Source organism: Giraffa tippelskirchi, chromosome 6 (assembly GCF_054371585.1).
Source record: "Giraffa tippelskirchi isolate mGirTip1 chromosome 6, T2T-mGirTip1v1.2.pri, whole genome shotgun sequence".
NCBI lineage: Eukaryota > Metazoa > Chordata > Mammalia > Artiodactyla > Giraffidae > Giraffa > Giraffa tippelskirchi.
The window spans coordinates 151,159,763-151,179,896 of NC_137280.1; the positions used below are offsets into that span (position 1 = coordinate 151,159,763).

The following is a 20,134-nucleotide window of genomic DNA, read 5'->3' on the forward strand; positions in this document are numbered from 1 at the left end:
TAACTTAAAAGATGGACAGCAGGAAGGGAGAAGGATGTGTGATGGTGCCTGGGCAAAGCAGTCGGCCTAGAGGCAACCCCAAGATTGACACCAGACAGCCTGACCTCCAAGAAGGAGACAGAGTAAATCAGAAGGAGATACAGAGCTAGCTGACTGCCTAGTACAATTATGTGTGCTCTTAATGGGTTTTCAGTCATCAATTAAATGTTGAATTATGCTCATTATGCTCCCTTTAAAAATACAGCCAAATTTAGCTTCCGATTTCAAATTATTATATCTACACAACACGGTTAAAATAAAAATATATCCAAGCCCTTGCAGGCAGTTAGTTTTGGTTATCTGGAAAGTTCCCTCATTGGAGCCTCTCATTTTTGAATAATGTGTGATGAAAGGCACATTTGTGACCCAGGACCACCTAGCATGAGCAGCAAGGGGTGGAGAGGCAGATGGCCTGGGCTGGTTCTTCCTTTCCAGCTATGCAGCCTGACGAAGTTACATTGTCTAAGCCTCAGTCTCCTGGTCTCTTTAATGGGCACTCTCTTAGGGTCACTTACTCAGAGAATCTCATTATTCTGTGTTAAGTAAGTAGATATCTTATCATTACTTCATATTCTTTTGTTAAGTAAATAAAATTCTTGACACAGAAGCTGACATAAAGTGGGGCTTTATATAGTCCATAAATTAGGACTTTAATTATTATCAACATTATGATAAAGTGTGAAAAATGAATATGACAGAGTACCCAAGGAGACGACATAAAAGTATAAATATGAAAGTTGGAAGCAACTGAGAAGGTACCTTATGGAAGGTGGTACTCAATCTAGAATGATCATGTGAAGTCTAGAAATCAAGCTAAACTGGGACTAATTACCTCAGAACTCTATTTACCCCTGGAATACTTTCTTTGCTTGAGAAAGTCTGTTTTCTTGAACAGTAAAATCCACACACATATTTTCACATGAGAGTCTACTCTAAACTTTTGAATTTCCAGCACCCTATCACCTTAATTTTTTGTTCTTTGCCGAAGGCAGAAAGGGAGCGTGGAAGTGGAGTGGAACAATAGAATTTCACTTCACTCAGATGGCTCAGTGCTAAAGAATTCTCCTGCCAATATAAAGACGGGGTCAATCCCTGGGTCGGGAAGATCCCCTGGAGAAGGAAACGGCAATCCACTCCAGTATTCTTGCCTGGAGAATCCCATGGACAGAGGAGCCTGGCGGGCTACAGTCCATGGGGTCGCAAAGAGTTGGACACCACTTGAGCACACACACACGTACGTCACTCAGAACCCCAGAGCCCCTCCTAGGAGAAGGGGACAAGATTCACATTTCTTTCCCCTGCAATTTTCTTTCAAAGTGTTCTGGCTTCAAACCCTGCTTCACTGTATTCCCCAAATGTAACCCAGTGGGGGTACTGACACATCACACTGGTCGTGACCTTTAAAAGCAAGGACCTGAAAAGGTCTGTTTCCTTCTGGAATAATAAGCTCTGATGACAAGTCTAGTCACTGATGTAACACAGAGAAAGGGCTGCTTCAGAGGGAGAAATTGGGACAAGGGAGTTTGGCTGGAGCAATGAGAAACGTCGAGAGCCTTTGGGTATTAACCAGACTGGCAGCACGATCCCCGGGAGGAAAGACAAAGATAGCTCCTGCCTTCCTGACTCAGGACTGCCCACACTGCTGCACCACCCTGCCCTCCCGCAAAGCTCTCCTCGTGCAGACGATCTCCATGAGTGGGCATCTTGGGTCCAGCCTGTGCAGCACCGACTTTCCACGGTCTGGCATCTGTGTCCTCAACTCCGCGGTCAGCGGACGGTTGTACAGGCAGCCCTGCCCTTGTTTCATCCAGGTAGGCAGAAAGTCGGTTTCCTATTGACTTTTCCTGGAGGCTCAAAGCAGAGAAGAGGGGCGGGAAATATCAAAACAATAGACGGCATTTTTGCTGTGTCCTCATAAGTGTGCGTGGGAAACATTGGAACACCTAAGGGACAGGGGCAGAGACAGGGGAAAAGTGTGTCTGGGAAGGGAAGGGGAAATAAGACGTGAGCTGTTCTCGCAACTGAGCTGGAGACGGAGGAGCAGAGAAGAGCGTTTAGCACAATGGGGCGTCCTGTTATTTGTCAATGCCTACGGTACCCTGGTTAAAATTCTCATCCCCTTCCTGGGACCAGCCCGTGTAAGCCGCAGGCCCTGCTGTGAGTGCAAGCAATGTCATTTTCCTGTACCCCCTCTCCTTTCTGTTCGGAGCCCAGCCCCATCAGTTGGGGACCTCCTGGGCTCTGAAGGACAGGACCGATGCGGGTCACAGGTGCTAGAGCTGCACAGACACTATGCTAATTACACCACACCTGTTTCACCAGGTTAAGCCGTTGCTGTTGGCAACCTTGATATCCCTTTTCATGTATCCATTTCCCAGCAAGGTGTCATTGCTCTCCCCCCAACTCCCCACTCCCCACCCCCCATCCCCCAGCAAGTAACAAACCTTGGACCTGGGACTCGGTCCCTCCTGTTAGGGGACAAGGACAGTAAGGAACAGCCCACAGGAAAGTAGCATCTGTATGTGTTACCTGGAGCTGATGAAAGAAGAGTCCGTTCCACCTGCCGGGGAAGAATGAGGTCAGAAAGGGCTATCGGGGGGATGTGAAATGTACAAGATGAGAAGGCATTGACCAATTGCTGGCACAGACAGCCCAGGAACCAGTGCAAGCCAAGTCAGTGCAGGTGGCCCCCTGAACTGCCAGACCTGTATCCACTGCTAACATCCTCTCCATTCCTGAAGGTGTTTTTCCAGTATATCCATGGTATCGTGCAGAACTGTGCCATCACTTTAGACAAGGCAGGTATGGTTTTCTCCACTTCTCCCAGCTTACATTGTGTTGAGCCCCAGCCATGTAGCTGAGCTGTGAGTACCCTTAGGGGTTCCTTCTAAATACTTTTACAAGTTTTTCTATCTTTTATTATGCTGTAATTTTCTTATACTCCCAGAATCAACCCCTTCTACTTATGGGAAATTTCTCAAGACAAACAGAAGTTTCTCTTCCTGGGTAGCAATTTCCATTCATGAAAAATTGCCTTGTGTGCAGTCAGGAAGTATAGCAGGTTGTGAAGCTCTGTAATTTGTTTCCCATCAACTAATAATCTTATTGTGATGAATAATACAGTACTGTTAATGTTGCTACAAGGTTATGGATTGTGCTGAGTGTCAGGAGAGGAGCCGACAGTGCCGTGCAGCAAAGCCATCCTTTCTTCATTTTACGCAGCAGAGTTTCTTAAACAGCTTGCGAGAGACACACAAGCTTCAGCAAGCAATATTCTAATGCATTCAAATATGAAAACTATTAACATCACACCAGTAGGACTTTTGCACAGATGTTGACTCTGTTTTGAGTTGTTTCTGGTGTGCTTTTTGTTTTTAAGGATGTGCTAGTGTATATATTGAAAGCAGATGTTCCAGGTTTGGGGGTTAATTTGCTCCCTTGTTTTTCGGAGAAAAGCCTCAGCTTCTCTACCTGGAATGGCTCCTGATCTACTGCGAGTGTTTCCCTGTCGACACCGAATAACTCTGTCCTGCTCTCCACATCCATCCACATGTTTAATTTTGTTTTATTAATATTATATTTTTAAAAATTGGCATACAATACCTACCTTTACGGTGTAGGGTGCTATGAATTTTAACTACATGCATAGTAGATTTGGGTAACACCATCACTCTCATGACACAGAACAGCTCCATCACCTCAAAAGCCTCCCTTGTGCCCTCCTTTCGAATTAGATTGGGCCAAAAATTCGTTTGTTCGGGGTCTCCGTCACGTTGAAAACCCAAACGAACTTTTTGGCCAACCCAATAGTTAACGTCTCCTCTCCTTCCCAACCCCTGGCAGTCACTGAGCTGTTCTCAGTCACTAAAGTTTTGGGGTTTTTTGAGGATGTCCTGTGAGCGACATCATACAGTATATAACCTTCTGAAACAGACTTCTTTCAGCGTGTGCCTTAGAGGTGGATCCCGCTCGCTAGATCCATAGGTAATCCCTTCCATTGCCGCCTACTGTTCTGCTGTGCCCTACCTTGTTTATATGTGCACTGGTGGTAGGGCCTCTGAGTTGTTGCCTGTTTTTGGTGATTGTGGATAGAGCTGCTGTAGAACTCTTGTGTGTGTGGATTTTGTTTTATTTTTAGTATTTTTTCTATTTTATTTTTTAACTGGTGGAAAATTGCTTTACAACGTTGTGTTGGTTTCTGCCATACAATAATGTGAACCAGTCATAATTATATTTATTTATTTATATATATATATATATATATCTCCCCTCCCTCCCGAACCTCCCTCTCTTCCCCTCATCCCAGCCCTCTAGGTCATCACAGAGTGCCAGGTTGGGCTCCCTGCATTATTTAGCAACTTCCCACTAGCGATCTGTTTTACACATGGTAGTCTATATGCGTCAGTGCTGCTTTCTCAATTCGTGTTCCCCTCACCTTCCCCAGCTGTGTCCACAAGTCTGTTCTCCGCTAGGTTCATCAGTTCATGTGTGGATTGGCGGTGGACACCTTGGATGGGGATTATTAGTTGGTGTGGTAAGTGTAGCATTGTGGGAAACTGGGAAACTGTTTTCCAGGGTGACTATACCATTTTGCACCCCCACCAGCAATGTATGAGAGTTCCCATCATGGTATTTTGATTAGCTTTCATGTCTGTCAAAAGTATATTCTCACATAATGCTCTCTTTTGTCATCAGCTGCTTCTAATTTCATAATTTCATATTTTTTAGTTCCCCAATGAAAGAATCCTTAAATTCTCTTTTTCTTTAAAAAAAAAAATCTTTATTTGGCAGTGCCAGGTCTTAGTTGTGGCACTCAGGATCTTCAGTCTTCATTGTGGCATGCGGGATCTTTAGTTACGGCATGTGGGATCTGGTTCCCTGACCAGGGATTGAACCCGGGCCCCCTGCATTGGGAGAGTGAAGTCTTAGCCACTGGACCACCAGGGAGGTCCCTAACTTTCTGTCTTTTTAATGTTAAAGTTAACCTTTTTTTGAAGAAGAAGCATAAAACATGTTTGCCTACTTTTCTCAGTTCTATTTATGGTTTCTTCTTTGGTTCAGATTACATGTGTTTTAATTAGGAAAATATATCAATGATATATGTCTCTGTGTTTTTCACAGAATGAGGGCCATGAGCTTAGGGCACTTGTAGAGGTGCAGACAGATGCAGCTTGGCTCATCGGAGTAAACCCGAGCAGTAAAACCTCTTCATGGTCCACTTCCATTTTCACTTTATGACACCAGTTGTTTCACTGCACCTTACGTGTGCATAGAGTACCCCGAAGGCCATGTATGTCCCGCTCATGTGGCTGAGAATCCAGGGCAGGAATGCCAAGTCTGAGTCCTGCTAAGAAAGCAGTATAGCACATATATTCCATGTGCATAATTGAGGACTCCAATTCACCATGCTCTGTTATCTAGAATTAAACATAAAAGACAGTCAGTAAATACCACATTCAGTTGAAAACACAAATGAATCAAAATGTTACAGTTTCTCTCCACAGGTAATAATTAACATTCTTGTGAATTTCGCAGTGTGTCACAGATCACCCTTTAAATGGTATGCTGGCAAAAAAAGAAAAATCCTTGTACACTGAGACATGTGGGTATATAGACCCAACAGAATAGTGAGTTAGCTTCTGGAGATAAGATTAGGGTGGGAGGAGTAGGTAAGGATTCATGTTTAGTTTAATGATATACATATAGGAAAATTTTTCAGAGCAATATGTCATACTGTTGCTTCCTTAGAAAATGTTTTTGTGTGAACTGCAACATGAATAAAAACCTATATGAAAAATTAAGCATTTTGATTGCTAACAATCATGAGGGGAAAAAAAGTTAAGGTGGGATCTTTGTGGCTCAGTGAAAAGGTGAGTGTAGGTTATGACTGTCTTTTCTGACCTTCCTAGAGGTCAGAGATTCTATAACCTCAAAAATCCATGGGAACCAGGGTAGAAGAAGCTCAATAATTAATTGCTAAATGAATGTGCACAGGAATAAGTAAAAACATGAGTGAAGGAACAAACAAGTGGTTGAAAATGGTTTGTCATAAGTACTCTTGCCTGGAAAATCCCATGGAGGGAAGAGCCTGGTGGGCTGCAGTCCATGAGGTCGCTAAGAGTCGGACACGACGAGCGACTTCACTTTCACTTTTCACTTTCACGCATTGGAGAAGGAAATGGCAACCCACTCCAGTGTTCTTGCCTGGAGAATCCCAGGGATGGGGGAGCCTGGTGGGCTGCCATCTATGGGGTCGCACAGAGTCGGACACGACTGAAGCGACTTAGCAGCAGCAGCAGCAAGTGAGCTTAGCTCATGGGTCACTGGGCAAGGAATTTATGGGAGAGAAGGCAAATGGAAGAGAATATGAAAGGCTTTGATAAATACCCAACTAGCATATGACTTTGCTAGGCTCTGTACAAAGAGAAACCCATAGACAGAAAGCTTTTTCCTATTATGTGCTGTGTTTAACAGGGGTCCCCAACCCCCTGTTAGGAATGGGGCCATACAGCAGGAGGTGAGCTGTGGGCAAGCAAGCGAGCTTCATCTACCACTCCCCATCACCCACATTACTGCGTGAACCACCTCTCCACTCCCAGTCTCCACCCTTGGTCTGTGAAAAAATTGTCTTCCACAAAACCAGTCGTTGGTGCTAAGTTAGAGATGTTTGTGAAGATTTAATGGGCTAAATATGGTCACGGGGAATTGTTTAATGTATAACATGCCAGAGGCATGTGATATACTACTACTCCAGTCGTAGTCCTAGAACAGAACAACCATAAAATATCTTACACTTGTAACCATACAGTAAGGAAGCCTTTGGATTTCTTCTGATCCAATCCAAAAAGCCTTCCTGCAGGAGGAGGAAATCCACCTAACTTGCTTTTGATTTGCAAATCCCCTGCAGCACCCTCCTTTCCTTTGCCACATTCATTTGCTTTTTGTGTCATGAGCCACAGAAATAAATCGGGATTTACCCTACTCAGATGAGTCAGTAGCTTGCAAGTCAGTGGCTTGCAGCAGAGGTTCTTTAATACAATATGTTCATGATGGAGAAGTGAACATTTTTTCCACTGGCCTAGAGAGCCACCAGAGATCCTGTTAGCCGAGTTTCGAAGTGAAGTGCATCTATTCCCACTTGGGGTGTGTCAGAGGCCTTGGCTATCATGAGTTCCGTGGGGATTTCTGCTTGTAAGGCATTTGTTGTCATGTTTGGGTTGCTGCAGAAGAGAAAAAATTGCTGCAGTTTGCGTGAGATCGAGCTGTGTTTTGGTAAGGAAGCCCACCATCGTTTTTTTTCCTGAACTTTGGTCAAGTTGAAGATTTTATGATTTGTCTCGAAGGATATCAAGCAACAGCCCCTTTGAAAGACTTCCAACTCTGTTAGAATTTGGACTTTCCTTTTGACTCCTTTGTTCTTACCTTGCTTCTCAAAGTGTCATTCATTCATTCATTCTCTCAGCAACCCTTTGTTGTATCTACTAAGTGTTCCAGGAGGCAGGAATTCAGCAGGGAATAAAACAGCCTCCTTGCCTTCTAGGAGCTTACTTTCTAAAAGACAATTTTTTAAATGTGGTAAGTACTTTAGACAAAAAGAAAGCAGTGTAAGGAGGATAAGAGTGCTGAGGTTGTCTTGGGAAGGTATATCCTGAAAGATGACACATAGCCAAGACCCGCACACACTAAAGGAGTGGGCCATTCAACTGTCTGTATCCCCGATCAAGGGTGTGATGAGTGCAAGGGACCTAGAGTTGAAGCCCGTTGGCTCCGTCTCAGATCAGGCGGAGGCCAGAGAGGATCAGAGCTTTTCTCGTTTACTTAAATGTTTTCTCTGAGAACCAGGCTTGAAGCTAAATGCAAGAGACCAACCTAGGCTGATAATCTGGCCAAGCCCTACACACACCACAGATTTTAAAATGTCTTTGTTCTTGCTTTTTTCTCTGCCTGGTATGTTTGTTCCCCCAGATATTGGAAGGGCTCTCTCACTCTTTCCTTCAAGTCTCTGATCAAATATCATCCTACTGAGAAGCCTTCCCAGGCCACACTATTAAAGTGTCAGATAAGCAGTGTTAGAAATGGAAATTATTTGCTCCACCAAATCTGATTATTTCATGAGAGAGATGACTCATTCTCTGTGTTATGGGATTAAGAATGATCCCATTTGAGATGACAAATACTAGAAAGTTTCAGTAACCTGAGAAGCCCTGAGAAGCAAATGGCTAATTCATGACTTACACCATGTAAACGTGATGAATAACTCAGGGCCTCAGTGGGTTCACTGGTGAATTAGCAGTGATAGAGCCACCTGCTTGGCTCATCAGTGAACCTGAGCAAAAGAAACTTAAAAGTCTGGATTTTTCCACTGGTTTTTCATGCAAAATGAGGGCTGATACTCAAACAGGAATACCAAGGTTCAGAGAAAGCTTAGCTTTTCTAATGCTGATTTTCATAGAGAATAAGAGAATTTATAAAAACTGGAAAGCTACTGATAAGACCCTTCAGATTATCCACCATCAGATGGTTTTATTTCAATGTATTCATTACATAAGGTGAAAATTAAGGGCACTGATTATTTCAATGTGTTTGAAGACCTAAAAGAGCTATTATGACTCATGAGTAGGAAAAAACCCCTTGTTCTTTTTTTTTTAATCTAAGTATAGTTGATTTGTTATGTGTTAGTTTCAGGTGTACAGCAAAGTGATTCAGTTATACATATATATATACAGATATAGATACGGTCTTTCCAGGTTGCGAAAGTGGTAAAGAACCTACCTGCCAATACAGGACACGTAAGAGATGTGGGTTCAGTCCCTGAGTTGAGAAGATCCCCTGGAAGAGGGAGTGGCTACTCAGTTCAGTATTCTTAGCTGGAGAATCCCATGGACAGAGGAGCCTGGCAGGCTACAGTCCATGGGGTCACACAGAGTTGGACATAACTGAAGTGACTTAGCACGCACACATAGATATTGTGATATATGTATACATATGTGCGTATATCCGTTCTTTTTCTGATTTTGTTTATTACAAGATATTGAATATAATTCCCTATGCTCTACAAAGGGTCCTTGTTATTTTATGTATAGTAGTATGTATCTGTTAATCCAAAACTCCTAATTTATCCCTCCCCTTCTTTCCCCTGTGGTAACAAAAATTTGTTTCTATATCTGTGAATCTATTTCTGTTTTGTAAATAGGTTCATTTGTATCATTTTTAGATAAGAGTCCCTTATTCTTAACGGTGCCATTTATCTCAACAATATCTGGCAACAGGAAATTTTTCAAGTCATTGAAATTATCTCAGGATCATAGGATTTATTTCACGCCCCTCTCCATCATCTCTAGAAAGAATTAACCTGATAAGATAGAAATAAATAAATTCTGATATTTCCTAAGTACTTCCTATTCATGATGCATTTTCTTTACACTTTAAGCATACTATCTCATTTAACTCATCTTTACCAAATGGAAACGGTTATTAACTATCTTTTAGGATGGGGAAACAGAGGCATGGACAGGTTACCTACTTCGTAACTCTGATTGTTGAATTCAGAAGTCACCCAGGGAAAACTGGAGAAATCAATGTTAAGAAGACTGTGAAAAAGTCCTGGAAATAGCATGCTGAACTGTAGCTAAGAGGAAACTCTGTTTTCCAAGGGGGCACAGTGGGAGATGGTGATTCTCATGTCACTGACACCTCCTCCCCAACAAAACTGAGATCTGCAGAGCATACTGGCCTCTTGTTGGTCCCCGTGTTTTCTGAAAGTTGTTTGCATCCTGCGACTCTTGCAGCAGGCCGAGGGGACATGTTCATGCTCATGAACCATTATATCCTGGGAGGGGTATGCTTCTTCAGAAAGCTCTCGGATATTTGTTTCTCCAGCATAATTTCGTGCTCATGTGTGCGTCTGTGTTTATCTATCTTGAAGGCAGAGTATCCTGAAAACATCCCCAGCAGTATACCCTATATATCCCATTATGTCCACTGTCACTTGACATGAAACCAGACGCACAAAGTTCAAGGTCTGACATTCAGCTGACTTCTGTTTACATAGTATGGAGAAACTTTTGTTCCCTTGCCTTATAAGGCTCATACCATGAGAGATTTGGGGGAAAGGTCACTCAGAGAGTAAATAATTCTGCTGAGCTTTGAAGTGAAAATGTGCTAGGAACCTTTATCCTGTCGTTGCCATTTAACTGGTGTGCTTCAGTCATTCTTGGTATTAATGAATGGTGTAGACCAGAGCATGTTCCCATCATTCTGTTAATCAGAGGCTCAATCTGACATCAAAATCCGATTTTACCTTTGTTTTGATTCCCTTTCTATGTTCTGGGGAAAGAATTGTGACCATCTCAAAGAAAAAAAAAAAAAAGAATGAAATACACCCCAAGGAAAACCTAGTTTAAAAGCTAAAGAATGACATCTTGATGGAAGAAAATTCCACTGTGATTTTTATTTTTCAAAAAAAAGAAAAAAGTCCAGTCTTTGAAAAACATATTATCTTTCATGGGTAGGGAAATATCCAAATTATGCCCAGCCTATTTTACAATAAGACCTTGAAAAGCTATGCGATGAGCTGGAATGAGAGGAGTTTAAATTTCTGATGCAATTCTCTGCTTGGGAAAGTGATAATGCAGCTCAAATAAGAGAGAGTATTTTCTGCTACAGCGCAACAATCAACATAACGTCTGGGCGTATTAATAATTTCACTCCTAAACTTCTCGACTGGGAGAGCATGGGTCTTAATAGCATTGTCAAGATCCTTAGGGCAATTGAAAAACCCAAAATCATTACTTTTCACTGATAGGCTTTCCTCTCCCAGAGGATGCCAAAATACCTAGGGTAATGTAGATTTATTGAAATGCTCAGATAGGCACTGCTCAGATGTAACTTTGCAATAAAATCTTCTCTTTAGAAGGATTTCTCTCAGATATTTCAAGTGGTTTTTTTTTTTTTTTTTTTTGTCTTTGTCACATGGAAAGAGCTAGTGGAGTTGACACTGATCTCAAGTGATACTTTCCTGATGATTTAAGAAAGCAAGGAGTGAGAAAAATAAGAAAGCAAGGAGTGAATATAGGGGTATGGTAAAAATAATGTGGCACTTCAGATTCAAATCCTTTTCCGACCCACCAGAGGTGAGAACTTGCCCACCTGGGCCAGGACGGTCCCAAACCAACAAGCAGCTTGAAGCTCGTAATTCAAGGGTAGCTGCTGGCTTGGCACCCGATGCAAGAGTTCCCTCTCTCTTCCTTCTCCCCCGTCAAGAGTTCCTGCCTGTGCACGGCTGGGTTTCAGCTGAGCAGAAATGGCCCTCTGCTGTGATTACAGCCCTGCCTGAAGCACTGCAACAAATTCCAGGATCCCCCTCAGGCCCTCGAGTACACAATTGGCTCTCAAATGGCCATCACCTAACAATCTCCACCAGAAAAATATCAACAGCAGCCCAAAAGCGCCTGTGAAGGACTAGCTTCAGGTTGCCTGGGAAAGATGTTTTCTAAGTGATATGAAGTGCCCCCTCCCTATCTGAGATCTAACTTTGTTCCAGCGGGGCTCTGCAGCAGACAGACAATGTGATTATAAAATCCCAGAGGGGATCACCCTTTATATGCAGTGTCCAGAATTGGCAGATTCGTGGAAACAGAAAGTAGAGTAACAGGAGGAATTGCACAGCACCTGCTAGTGGGTATGGGGTTTCCTTGTGGGGAGAGGGGGTGACAGAAATGTCCTCAAATTAAACAGTAGTGATGGTTGTACATCTTGCTGAATATACGTTTAAAATACTAAAATGTGCACTTTAAGGACTGAATTTTATTATAGCTCAGTAAAGTTGTTATTAGTAAAAATTAAAAGAATAGGAGGTTAGGCAGAGCCAGGACTGAACAAATAAAAATAGAGGGGGTGGAATTCAGCTCTCCCCTATGTCTGCCCCTCTCCCTGTTAAAGGCCCCTCTGAGGCCATGAGAACTAGGGGAGTTAACTGGAATGCTCAAAGAACAGGGGCAGAAGTCTACTGTGATCCCTCTGAGCTGAGGCTCACCAAAAAGAACCCTCCAGGGGCATCAGTTCATGTGTTCATTCATTCATTCTGTGCTACTTCCATGCCAGGCGCTGTAGCCTTGTGTCGAGGATATAAAAACAAGAGACAGGCTCCTTGTGTTGGAGGAGCTCACAGTCTAGTGCGGAACACAGGAGAGTCCAAAAATAATACAAAACTTTTTGCCAAGGGTTATGAAAGAGATGGTGCACTGGAAAGGGGCCCGGGTGTAATGTGGTTAAATACGAAATGTACAGAAGGAAGCCTGTATCACGTAACCTCCCTGCCCCTCCACTTCCTCCTCATTGAAATGGACAACAATATCTATTCTGAAGGTTGTTATAAATTTTTCTTCAATTTTTTTTTTATTTTGATTTCACTGGAGTAGAGTTGATTTGCAATGCTGTGTTAGTTTCAAGTGTACAACAAAGTGATTCAGTTATGCATACTTATATTCTCTCTTTTACAGATTCTCTTATCATCTGGGTTATCACAGAATCTTGAGTAGAGTATTATAAGTTTTAAATAAGGTGAAATAGAGAGTGCTTATCACACAGGTGGGGCTTATTAAATGCGAACGATTGTCCTTAGATGAGCTAAGATGTCCCTCTGAACCCTAGCTGTTTATGAACGTAGGTAAATCTGACAACACGTCTGCCTTGTGAGTGTCATCATAAAGGTGCCCGGAATGCTTTTTCTCTGAGGTCATACATTTTGTGTAAGCAAGCAAACTACAAATCACTCCTTATGAGTGAGTACTGACCTTTCCTTCTCTGGTGCTCCGGTCAGGCTGAATGGGGTCTTTCCAGGAAGGCCAGCCTCCTGGCTCCAAGACCGTGCAACGCAGATCGAGAGGCACTGGCCAGGGCCTATCTGAGGCCCTCTGAGAGATGAGAAAGGAGCTGTTACTTGGTTTCTCCTTCACCCTGTCTTCTTTCTTTTCTCCTCTATTCTGACATGCACAGAAATAGCCTGACAATAGCACAGTCAGATGTAAGAAACAGTACAGACAAGTCACCCATCCCACATGCCAGCAATACCATCGGTGGGTCAATTATAAAAAAGAGTCCGTTCTTTAGGAGACAGATCATTCAGTAGATGTTAAGGGAAGGAGGGAGCTCGCTGAATGTCCACAGGGTCCAGTACTTAGAGGCAGGTAAGTGAGCCTCTCTCCAAACGGAAGAGGAAGCTGAATCTGGATCGACCTCCGTCCCCTCATCCCTGGGCTGTTGGCAGAGGCCCTCCGGTCAGAGCCAGCACGACAGGCCAGGGCCGGCGTGCCCTTGTTTCTGCCTCCAGCAGACCTAATTGCTGCTCATCCTTCCCGCCACTGGTTATGGGAGCCAGGGATGCAGCGCGGGGAGGGCCCTTTGGAGAGGCACAGAAAAGAGACTGCTCTGCAGTTTGGCTGTTCTGGCCTATTTCTCTTGATTCAAGCCGTACTGTGAAGGGGAGATTCCCTCCACTTTCTCACAAGATCTGGTTCTGCAATTTAAGCAATGTGTAAAAGAATGCAGCAAGCCAGTTTTCCTCTGTATTTGCAGTGTGTGTGTGTGTGTGTGTGTGTGTGTGTCTGTCTATGTGTGTGTGTTAGTCACTCAGTCGTGTCCGACTCTTGTGACCCCATAGACTGTAGCCCACCAGGCTCCTCTGTTCATGAAATTCTCCAGGCAAGAACACTGAAGTGAGTTGCCACTTCCTTCTGCAGGGGATCTTCCCAACCCAGGGATGGAACCCAGGTCTCCCGCATTGCAGGCAGATTCTTTACTGTCTGAGCTCCCAGGGAAGCCCAAAGGAGTTTGACACTTTCCCTATCGGGGAATCGAACCCATGTGACAGGCGGGGATTTGCAGGGTCGTGAGCAAACTGGGGCAGGATCCTCATTCCTTCCCCATGAGCATGCTTTCTAGAACCTTGTGCTCCTCTGCATGAGGCAAAGTGGGGAAGAGACTTTGGGATCAAACACCAGCTTTATTGCTTACTGAGCTGTGTGACCAGTAGCACACTACTTAGCCTCTCTGAGCCTAACTTTCTGAATCTGTAAATGGAGATGATAAGAGAACCTATCCCATAGAAGGGAGTGGGAATACCCTGAAATAACTGAAGTGCAGCTCTTAGTGCAGGATCAGACACACAGAGAGAGCTTAATTCATAGCATCTATTGTCAATATTATTGGTTTGTTGCCATGATCATTGTTTTGTTTATGGAAATGAGAGCTCTGAATCCCAGGTTCCACTTCTGCAGGCTTTTAGAGAGATACTCCTGAAACCGCCTGTATTAATGTCCCTGCTTTGTCCCTTAGTCCCTGTGCCCTTCTGCAGACAGAATCTGAAGGTAGAGGGGATCTGAGGATGGTAATTTTGCCTCCACATGTTCATTTGATGTCTCACTGTGAAAGCTGCTGCCTAAAAGAGCTAGGAAAACTAGAGTGCCCCAAGAGGTTCTCATCACTTTCTCCAGAACCATCGTTGCTATCACTGTTACTAATATTATTGGTATTGTTAATTGCAAAGAAAATAACATGTATTGATAGCTTACTAAAGTGCCAAGAATTGTGCTAGGCTCTCTACAAATATTCTCAATTGATTATCCTAGCAATCATATGAAAGAAATAAAATGACTGTACCCATTTTACAGATGAAGAAACGAACTCAGAAAAAAATACGTAACTTTCCAGTGGTCACATAGCTAATAAGTGGCCAAACGGGGCTTCACAGCTTACCACCAGCCTGGCCATCTGCGATAGCCTCCACTCTCCTTAGTTCTAACCTGAGGCTTGAAAATGCTCACCTCCAATTCCCTCTGGCTCCCATCCAAGGTTAAAATTGAACAGGGTGTCCTGGTGCCAGTTTTCATCACCCAGAAACTCCAGAGTCTTTGTCAACATTACCCCTACTTCCAGCATCTTCAAATTGCTGTCAAGGTGGAACTTGCTCCAAAGATGAGGTTCAGAAGGCAGAGAGTTTGTGGTTAATTCATTATCTGGGGGCCGAAGGGTTAAAATTTTTAAAGGCCAACAACTGGCATGCCAGCTCCAAGAGTGAGTGAATTGTTGACAGCTAGGCAGGCCTCTACTTTTATTTTTTCTTGCACACATTTCATCATCATTTTTAATCGCCAGGAATAATTGGTGTGGGTGAGTCAAGGCTATCTGAGTTCATCCCTGCCCTCCCACTGTCATCAACCCCCTGCCTGGCAAAGGTAGACCCAGCCTGAATACCTCCCCCAGCTGTTTATTTAGGAAAAGTGCAACAATAGCCAGTTATTGTGAATTTACTTCCTTAGCTCCAAAGAAAATTATTTCTTTATACATTATTTAAAATGTGGGCGTTGCTGGTTTCCACATGCTATTTGAGCACCACTCATCTAGTCAACACAAAAGTTGACTCCAGTGTAGGTGTGTATGTATGTGTGTCCATTGTATACACACACACACACACACACATATAAATATATAATTTTTAAAGATAAACAATTGACATGCCATCTCTGAGTGATACTCATTATCTATTTTATATATAGTGAATGTGTATATGTTAATCTCAGCCTCCTAATTTATCCCTCCTAATTTATTTAGTTGTGGATAATGAATTAACCACAAGCTCTCTGCCTTCTGAACCTCATCTTTGAAGCAAGTTCCTTCTTGACAGCAATTATGCTAGAATAGCTAGAATATGCTAGAAGTGGCGATAATGTTGACAGACTGGAGTTTTCTGGGTGATGAAACTCCAGTATGTATTAATATGTGTGTGTGTGTGTGTGTAGGTATACAATGGACTATTACTCAGTCATAAAAAGTAATGAAATAATGGCATTTCTAGCAACATGGATGGACCTAGAGATTATCATACTAGGTAAAGTAAACCAGAGAAAGACAAATATTATACTATATTGCTTATAAGTTGAATCTGAAACAAAAGACACAAATGAACTTATTTCCAAAATAGAAAGAGACTCACATACACAGAAAATAAACTTATGGTTACCAAAGGGGAAGAGGGGTAGGGGAGGGATGAACTAGGAGACTTGGATTAATATATACACATTACTATATATCCACCAATGACCTACTATATAGCACAGGGAACCATACTCAGTTTTCTATAACTTTTAAGGGAAAAGTTACATGTATAACTGAATTGCTGTGGTGTACACCTGAAACTTAGGTGATATTATAATTGAACAAAAATTTTTCTACAAAAAGAGTTAATACTCTAAAATTTTGTAATCCCAGACAGCTATGTTGGAATTGATATTGTGCCCTGATCAAGAAGCACTGCTTTATTTTTAAGATTCCACTGTTAACCAGTTGGCATTTAGGAAGGACAGAATATGTGAACGGCATCTCTTTCAGGAACAGAATTGCCGGCAACTGTCCCACAGCACATCTAAAACCTCAGAAGCATAGACAGTTCACGCAAACAATTCCAAAGAAGCAAACGGTACAAGTTAAGCATTCATTCAAGCACTTCATTTTTAAATCTGCAGAAAGTGCCTTCTCCATGAATTAACTTACCTTTGCTCAGATTCCTATCTGTCCCACCCTAGCTTTTAACATAGGACCAATATATAGCTCCTTCTTTCTAGGACTAAAAGCTGCACAGTACCTAAAAACAAATTCCAGATTTCTGACTTCAGGATAAATCAGGTGCAGTATAACAGTTTAGCACAGCAATTTTAATGACAGTTGCCTTTTGCTGCTAATAGCATACTCATTAGGTTGATACCATGTAAGTGTTTATGCTACATAGTTATTCATACCTCAGCTGCATTACTATGTGATTTCATATTTATGTAATAGAAGAGCCATTAATAAGATGCACATGAATTAAGCCCAATAAAGGTGTGGGACTCGGAGTGGACCTGAAGGAAGCTTCCTTCATCAAGCTGAGGTATTCATCTTTGTTTCACCACAGATTGAAGACAACACTTGCCCGAGAGAATGACTTTTTCAAGTCATTTAGCTTCCTAGAAAGCAGTAAGGCATGTTGCTTGCCATTGTGTGCATTTTTTGAAACAGAAAACCGTCACATCCAGCAAACATATTGGATCACTGCGACAAAAACAAACACAAAAACCACAAACAAACAAAACCACCCAATGGCACTGGGCTCCATCCAGTTGTTGCCATGAGGGAATACAGACTCGAGATCTTCAGTCTGTTTTCAAGAGAAGTCAGAAGTCTGGAACCCTATGTAGTCTTGACCTTGAATTTCTGGTAATAGTCAGCTTGGGGTCTGCCACTTTGTGACTCCTGCCCTAGGGAGATGAACTCTGGGCGTACTCTTTCTGCTTAAATCTGGGTTCCTTGAGAGCTGCAGTTACTCTTCTATCCATCCTTCTGTTCCCGAGAACCAAGCAGTGGTTCCATGCACGCAGTTTGGGGGAAACTTGCCAGCCATCAGGTAGCATGTTTAACACTTTACAATCATCTTCCTCCCTACCTTTCACAGCAACCTTATGGGTAGTTGCCACTGTTTTCATCATTTGACAGATAAGGATGTTGATAATTAGAGAAATGAAGTCTGAAGTCCAAGTTCCCATAACGCAAAAGTGGGAAGACTTAATCCTTGAATCCAATTCTTTAGACATTATCTCCTAACCACTGGCTCAGTGCCCCCTGCAGATGCTCCTGCACCATTCTGTTTATCCCCAGTGATAGCATTTGCCTCTCTTTGGTGTCACTGTCTTTTCCTTCTAGCTCCTGCACCTAGTTCAAAAGTTCGAGTTTTGGATAGATAGATAAATGAGCAAATATGACCAGTGTCACAGTGGAAATGAGCAACAGTATAAGGAGAGCACCCTTCAATACTGAGGATGAGGGACCACTGTGCTGTTGTTGATATCGGTCATTTGATTTATATGCGAAGAGCTTGCGGCTTTATAGGAGGGCCGGGCAAGTGGAGAGTTGAGTGTTTGTCTTCTCCTGTTTGTCCTTCTCCATCCCTCAGTGCCCCTCACCCCCACCCCACCATGAAACCCTAGGTCTTCTCTTAAGGAGAAATGGAGAGACATGTCTTCCAATTAACTGGGAAACTCACCCTCTGTCTGTTGGAAACATACCACACAACACCCTGGTGGGTGCTTCCATTCCCCCCGGGCACCTCCGCCAGCTGTGTCCACAGGAGGACAACCACAGGAATTCCACCCACACGGAACACAGATGGGCAGGAAAGGACCACCCAGGCTGGAGTAGGCAGAGAAATCTCAGCTCAGGGTGAACAGACAGGAAGCAGGAGGGTCCTGCTGTCCCATTTAGTGAATGAAATCCCTCACAGGGCCTCTTTGTGCTTTGGGAGGATGTAGCTGGAGAGCTGGAGGGTGGGGGCTGAGGGCCGAGGGAGATGGAAAGTTAGGGCTTGGGGCTGGGGAGGGTGGGTTCTCGCTTGTACTCTGATTCATCTTGCCTTCCCGAGGCAAGGCTCATAATTACCTAACTAATGGAGAATAATGACACCACTTGGATGGGAGTTGAGAGGGGGAGAAAGAAAGGCATGAGAATTCATTAACCTTGTGTGAGGGGCTTAGATAGCATCTCTGAAGGATCATTATTACATCATTTCACCCCCTTTTCTCCCCTTTCCACTAATACGAGACAGACAAATGCTAAATAACTATATAATAATACATTGCAAGACAGACAACAATGCCAGAAAATATAATAGCCTGCTGCAGCAATGAAACTCCCTCAAAGTTATATTTAAAATGTCAGTGGTGCAGAATGGAAAATATGAATTAACAGGTTCATTTGGAGGACGCGATTTAAAAATCTATACAGCTGTATGGTGGCATTTCCCACTGGGTTTTAGTTTTAGTTGTCTTTTTCTGTTCACCAATACCCCCCCCCAAAAAAAATCACCCAAGTAATTTCAGCCCAGAGACACAAACTTCAAGGAACCACTTTCCTCTGTATTTTTCTTTCCTGTTTGCAATGGTCACGACGCTCCCCAAACCTAGTATCTTCTTGACATGTTGCCTTTCTCTCGGAACGTTTCTGCAAGCTTCCCAGGAGCCATGGAATGTAGATTACACCTTTTGGAGATGTAGCCCGGCCACATAAGGAGACAAGTAGTTGAAATTTGTGTCAAATTGCTTGTTTAAATGACTTGAGCCAACTTCTTAGAGCCAGGACAGCAGGGGCTGAGGATTTTCAAAGCTGGTAGGGGCCAAAATGACAAGGCTCAGCAGTCACCTGGTGGGCTGCCAAGCCCGACTGGAGGCTTCAAAAAATAAACTTTCTCAAAGGACACAAATTAAAAGTCATGTTTTAGCAGCCATTAAAACCAAATTATAGGCTTGCATTGCATAGTGAACTACTTTCATTTTCATTATGCTTAAAATATTTCACTTTGTAGATGGAGAACGGATTGCCAGGAAAACCGTGCATGGGATTGTCATCCTTGGTCATATTTACAGGGGAATATGTAGAGGGGTGTGGTTGTCCTTTGTGTGTTTTTCCTGCAAGGATGGAGGATTTCAAGATTAGAAACCAGGAGGCGATTTTGAGTAAGGGTCACGGTTTGAAAACATCAACCCTGACCTTCTCCAGAGACCAAGTCCTCAGGGTTCATCTCTCAGAGGACAGATGTTATCAAGCCCCTGATCTGAGTGAGCTCATAGGTGTGTTTTGTTGACTCTCATTTTTAAAAAGGTATACACATATACATGTGAATGTGTATAAACATGAAAGTAAAAGTGTTAGTCGCTCAGTTGTGTCCGACTCTTTGAGACCTCATGGACTGTAGTCCACCAGGTTCCTCTGCCCATGAAATTCTCTAGGCAAGAATACTGGAGTGCGTTGCCATTCCCTTCTCTGGGGGATCTTCCTGACCCAGGGATGGAACCAGGGTCTCCCGCATTGCAGGCAGGTTCTTTACCATCTGAGCCACCAGGGAAGCCATATTTAAATATGTGTGTGTGTGTAAAAAATTATATATGTGTGTATACATATATGTGTATGTATATATACAAGTACACATACCCAAAACACACGCATATATATTTTCATTGTCAACATTTTTCAAAAACTCTAAAAGTCCAGATCTTCAGCTTCCTAGAAAAAC

General features: G+C 43.0%; 1 protein-coding gene across 3 annotated transcripts in view; it reads left to right on the forward strand.

Moving 5' to 3' along the window:
* TENM2 (teneurin transmembrane protein 2) overlaps nucleotides 1-20,134 on the forward strand; it is a 1,754,865-nt gene that overhangs the window by 1,396,058 nt on the left and 338,673 nt on the right. Inside the window, exon 1 of one of the 3 annotated variants that reach the window (XM_081504401.1) lies at nucleotides 12,778-13,226. The exons of the other annotated variants lie outside the window; for them this stretch is intronic. Within the exon in view, the coding sequence (XP_081360527.1) occupies nucleotides 13,169-13,226 (58 nt within the window). The 5' untranslated portion in view covers nucleotides 12,778-13,168. Of the gene's footprint in view, nucleotides 1-12,777; nucleotides 13,227-20,134 lie in introns of those variants that run through there. 3 annotated transcript variants of the gene reach the window in all.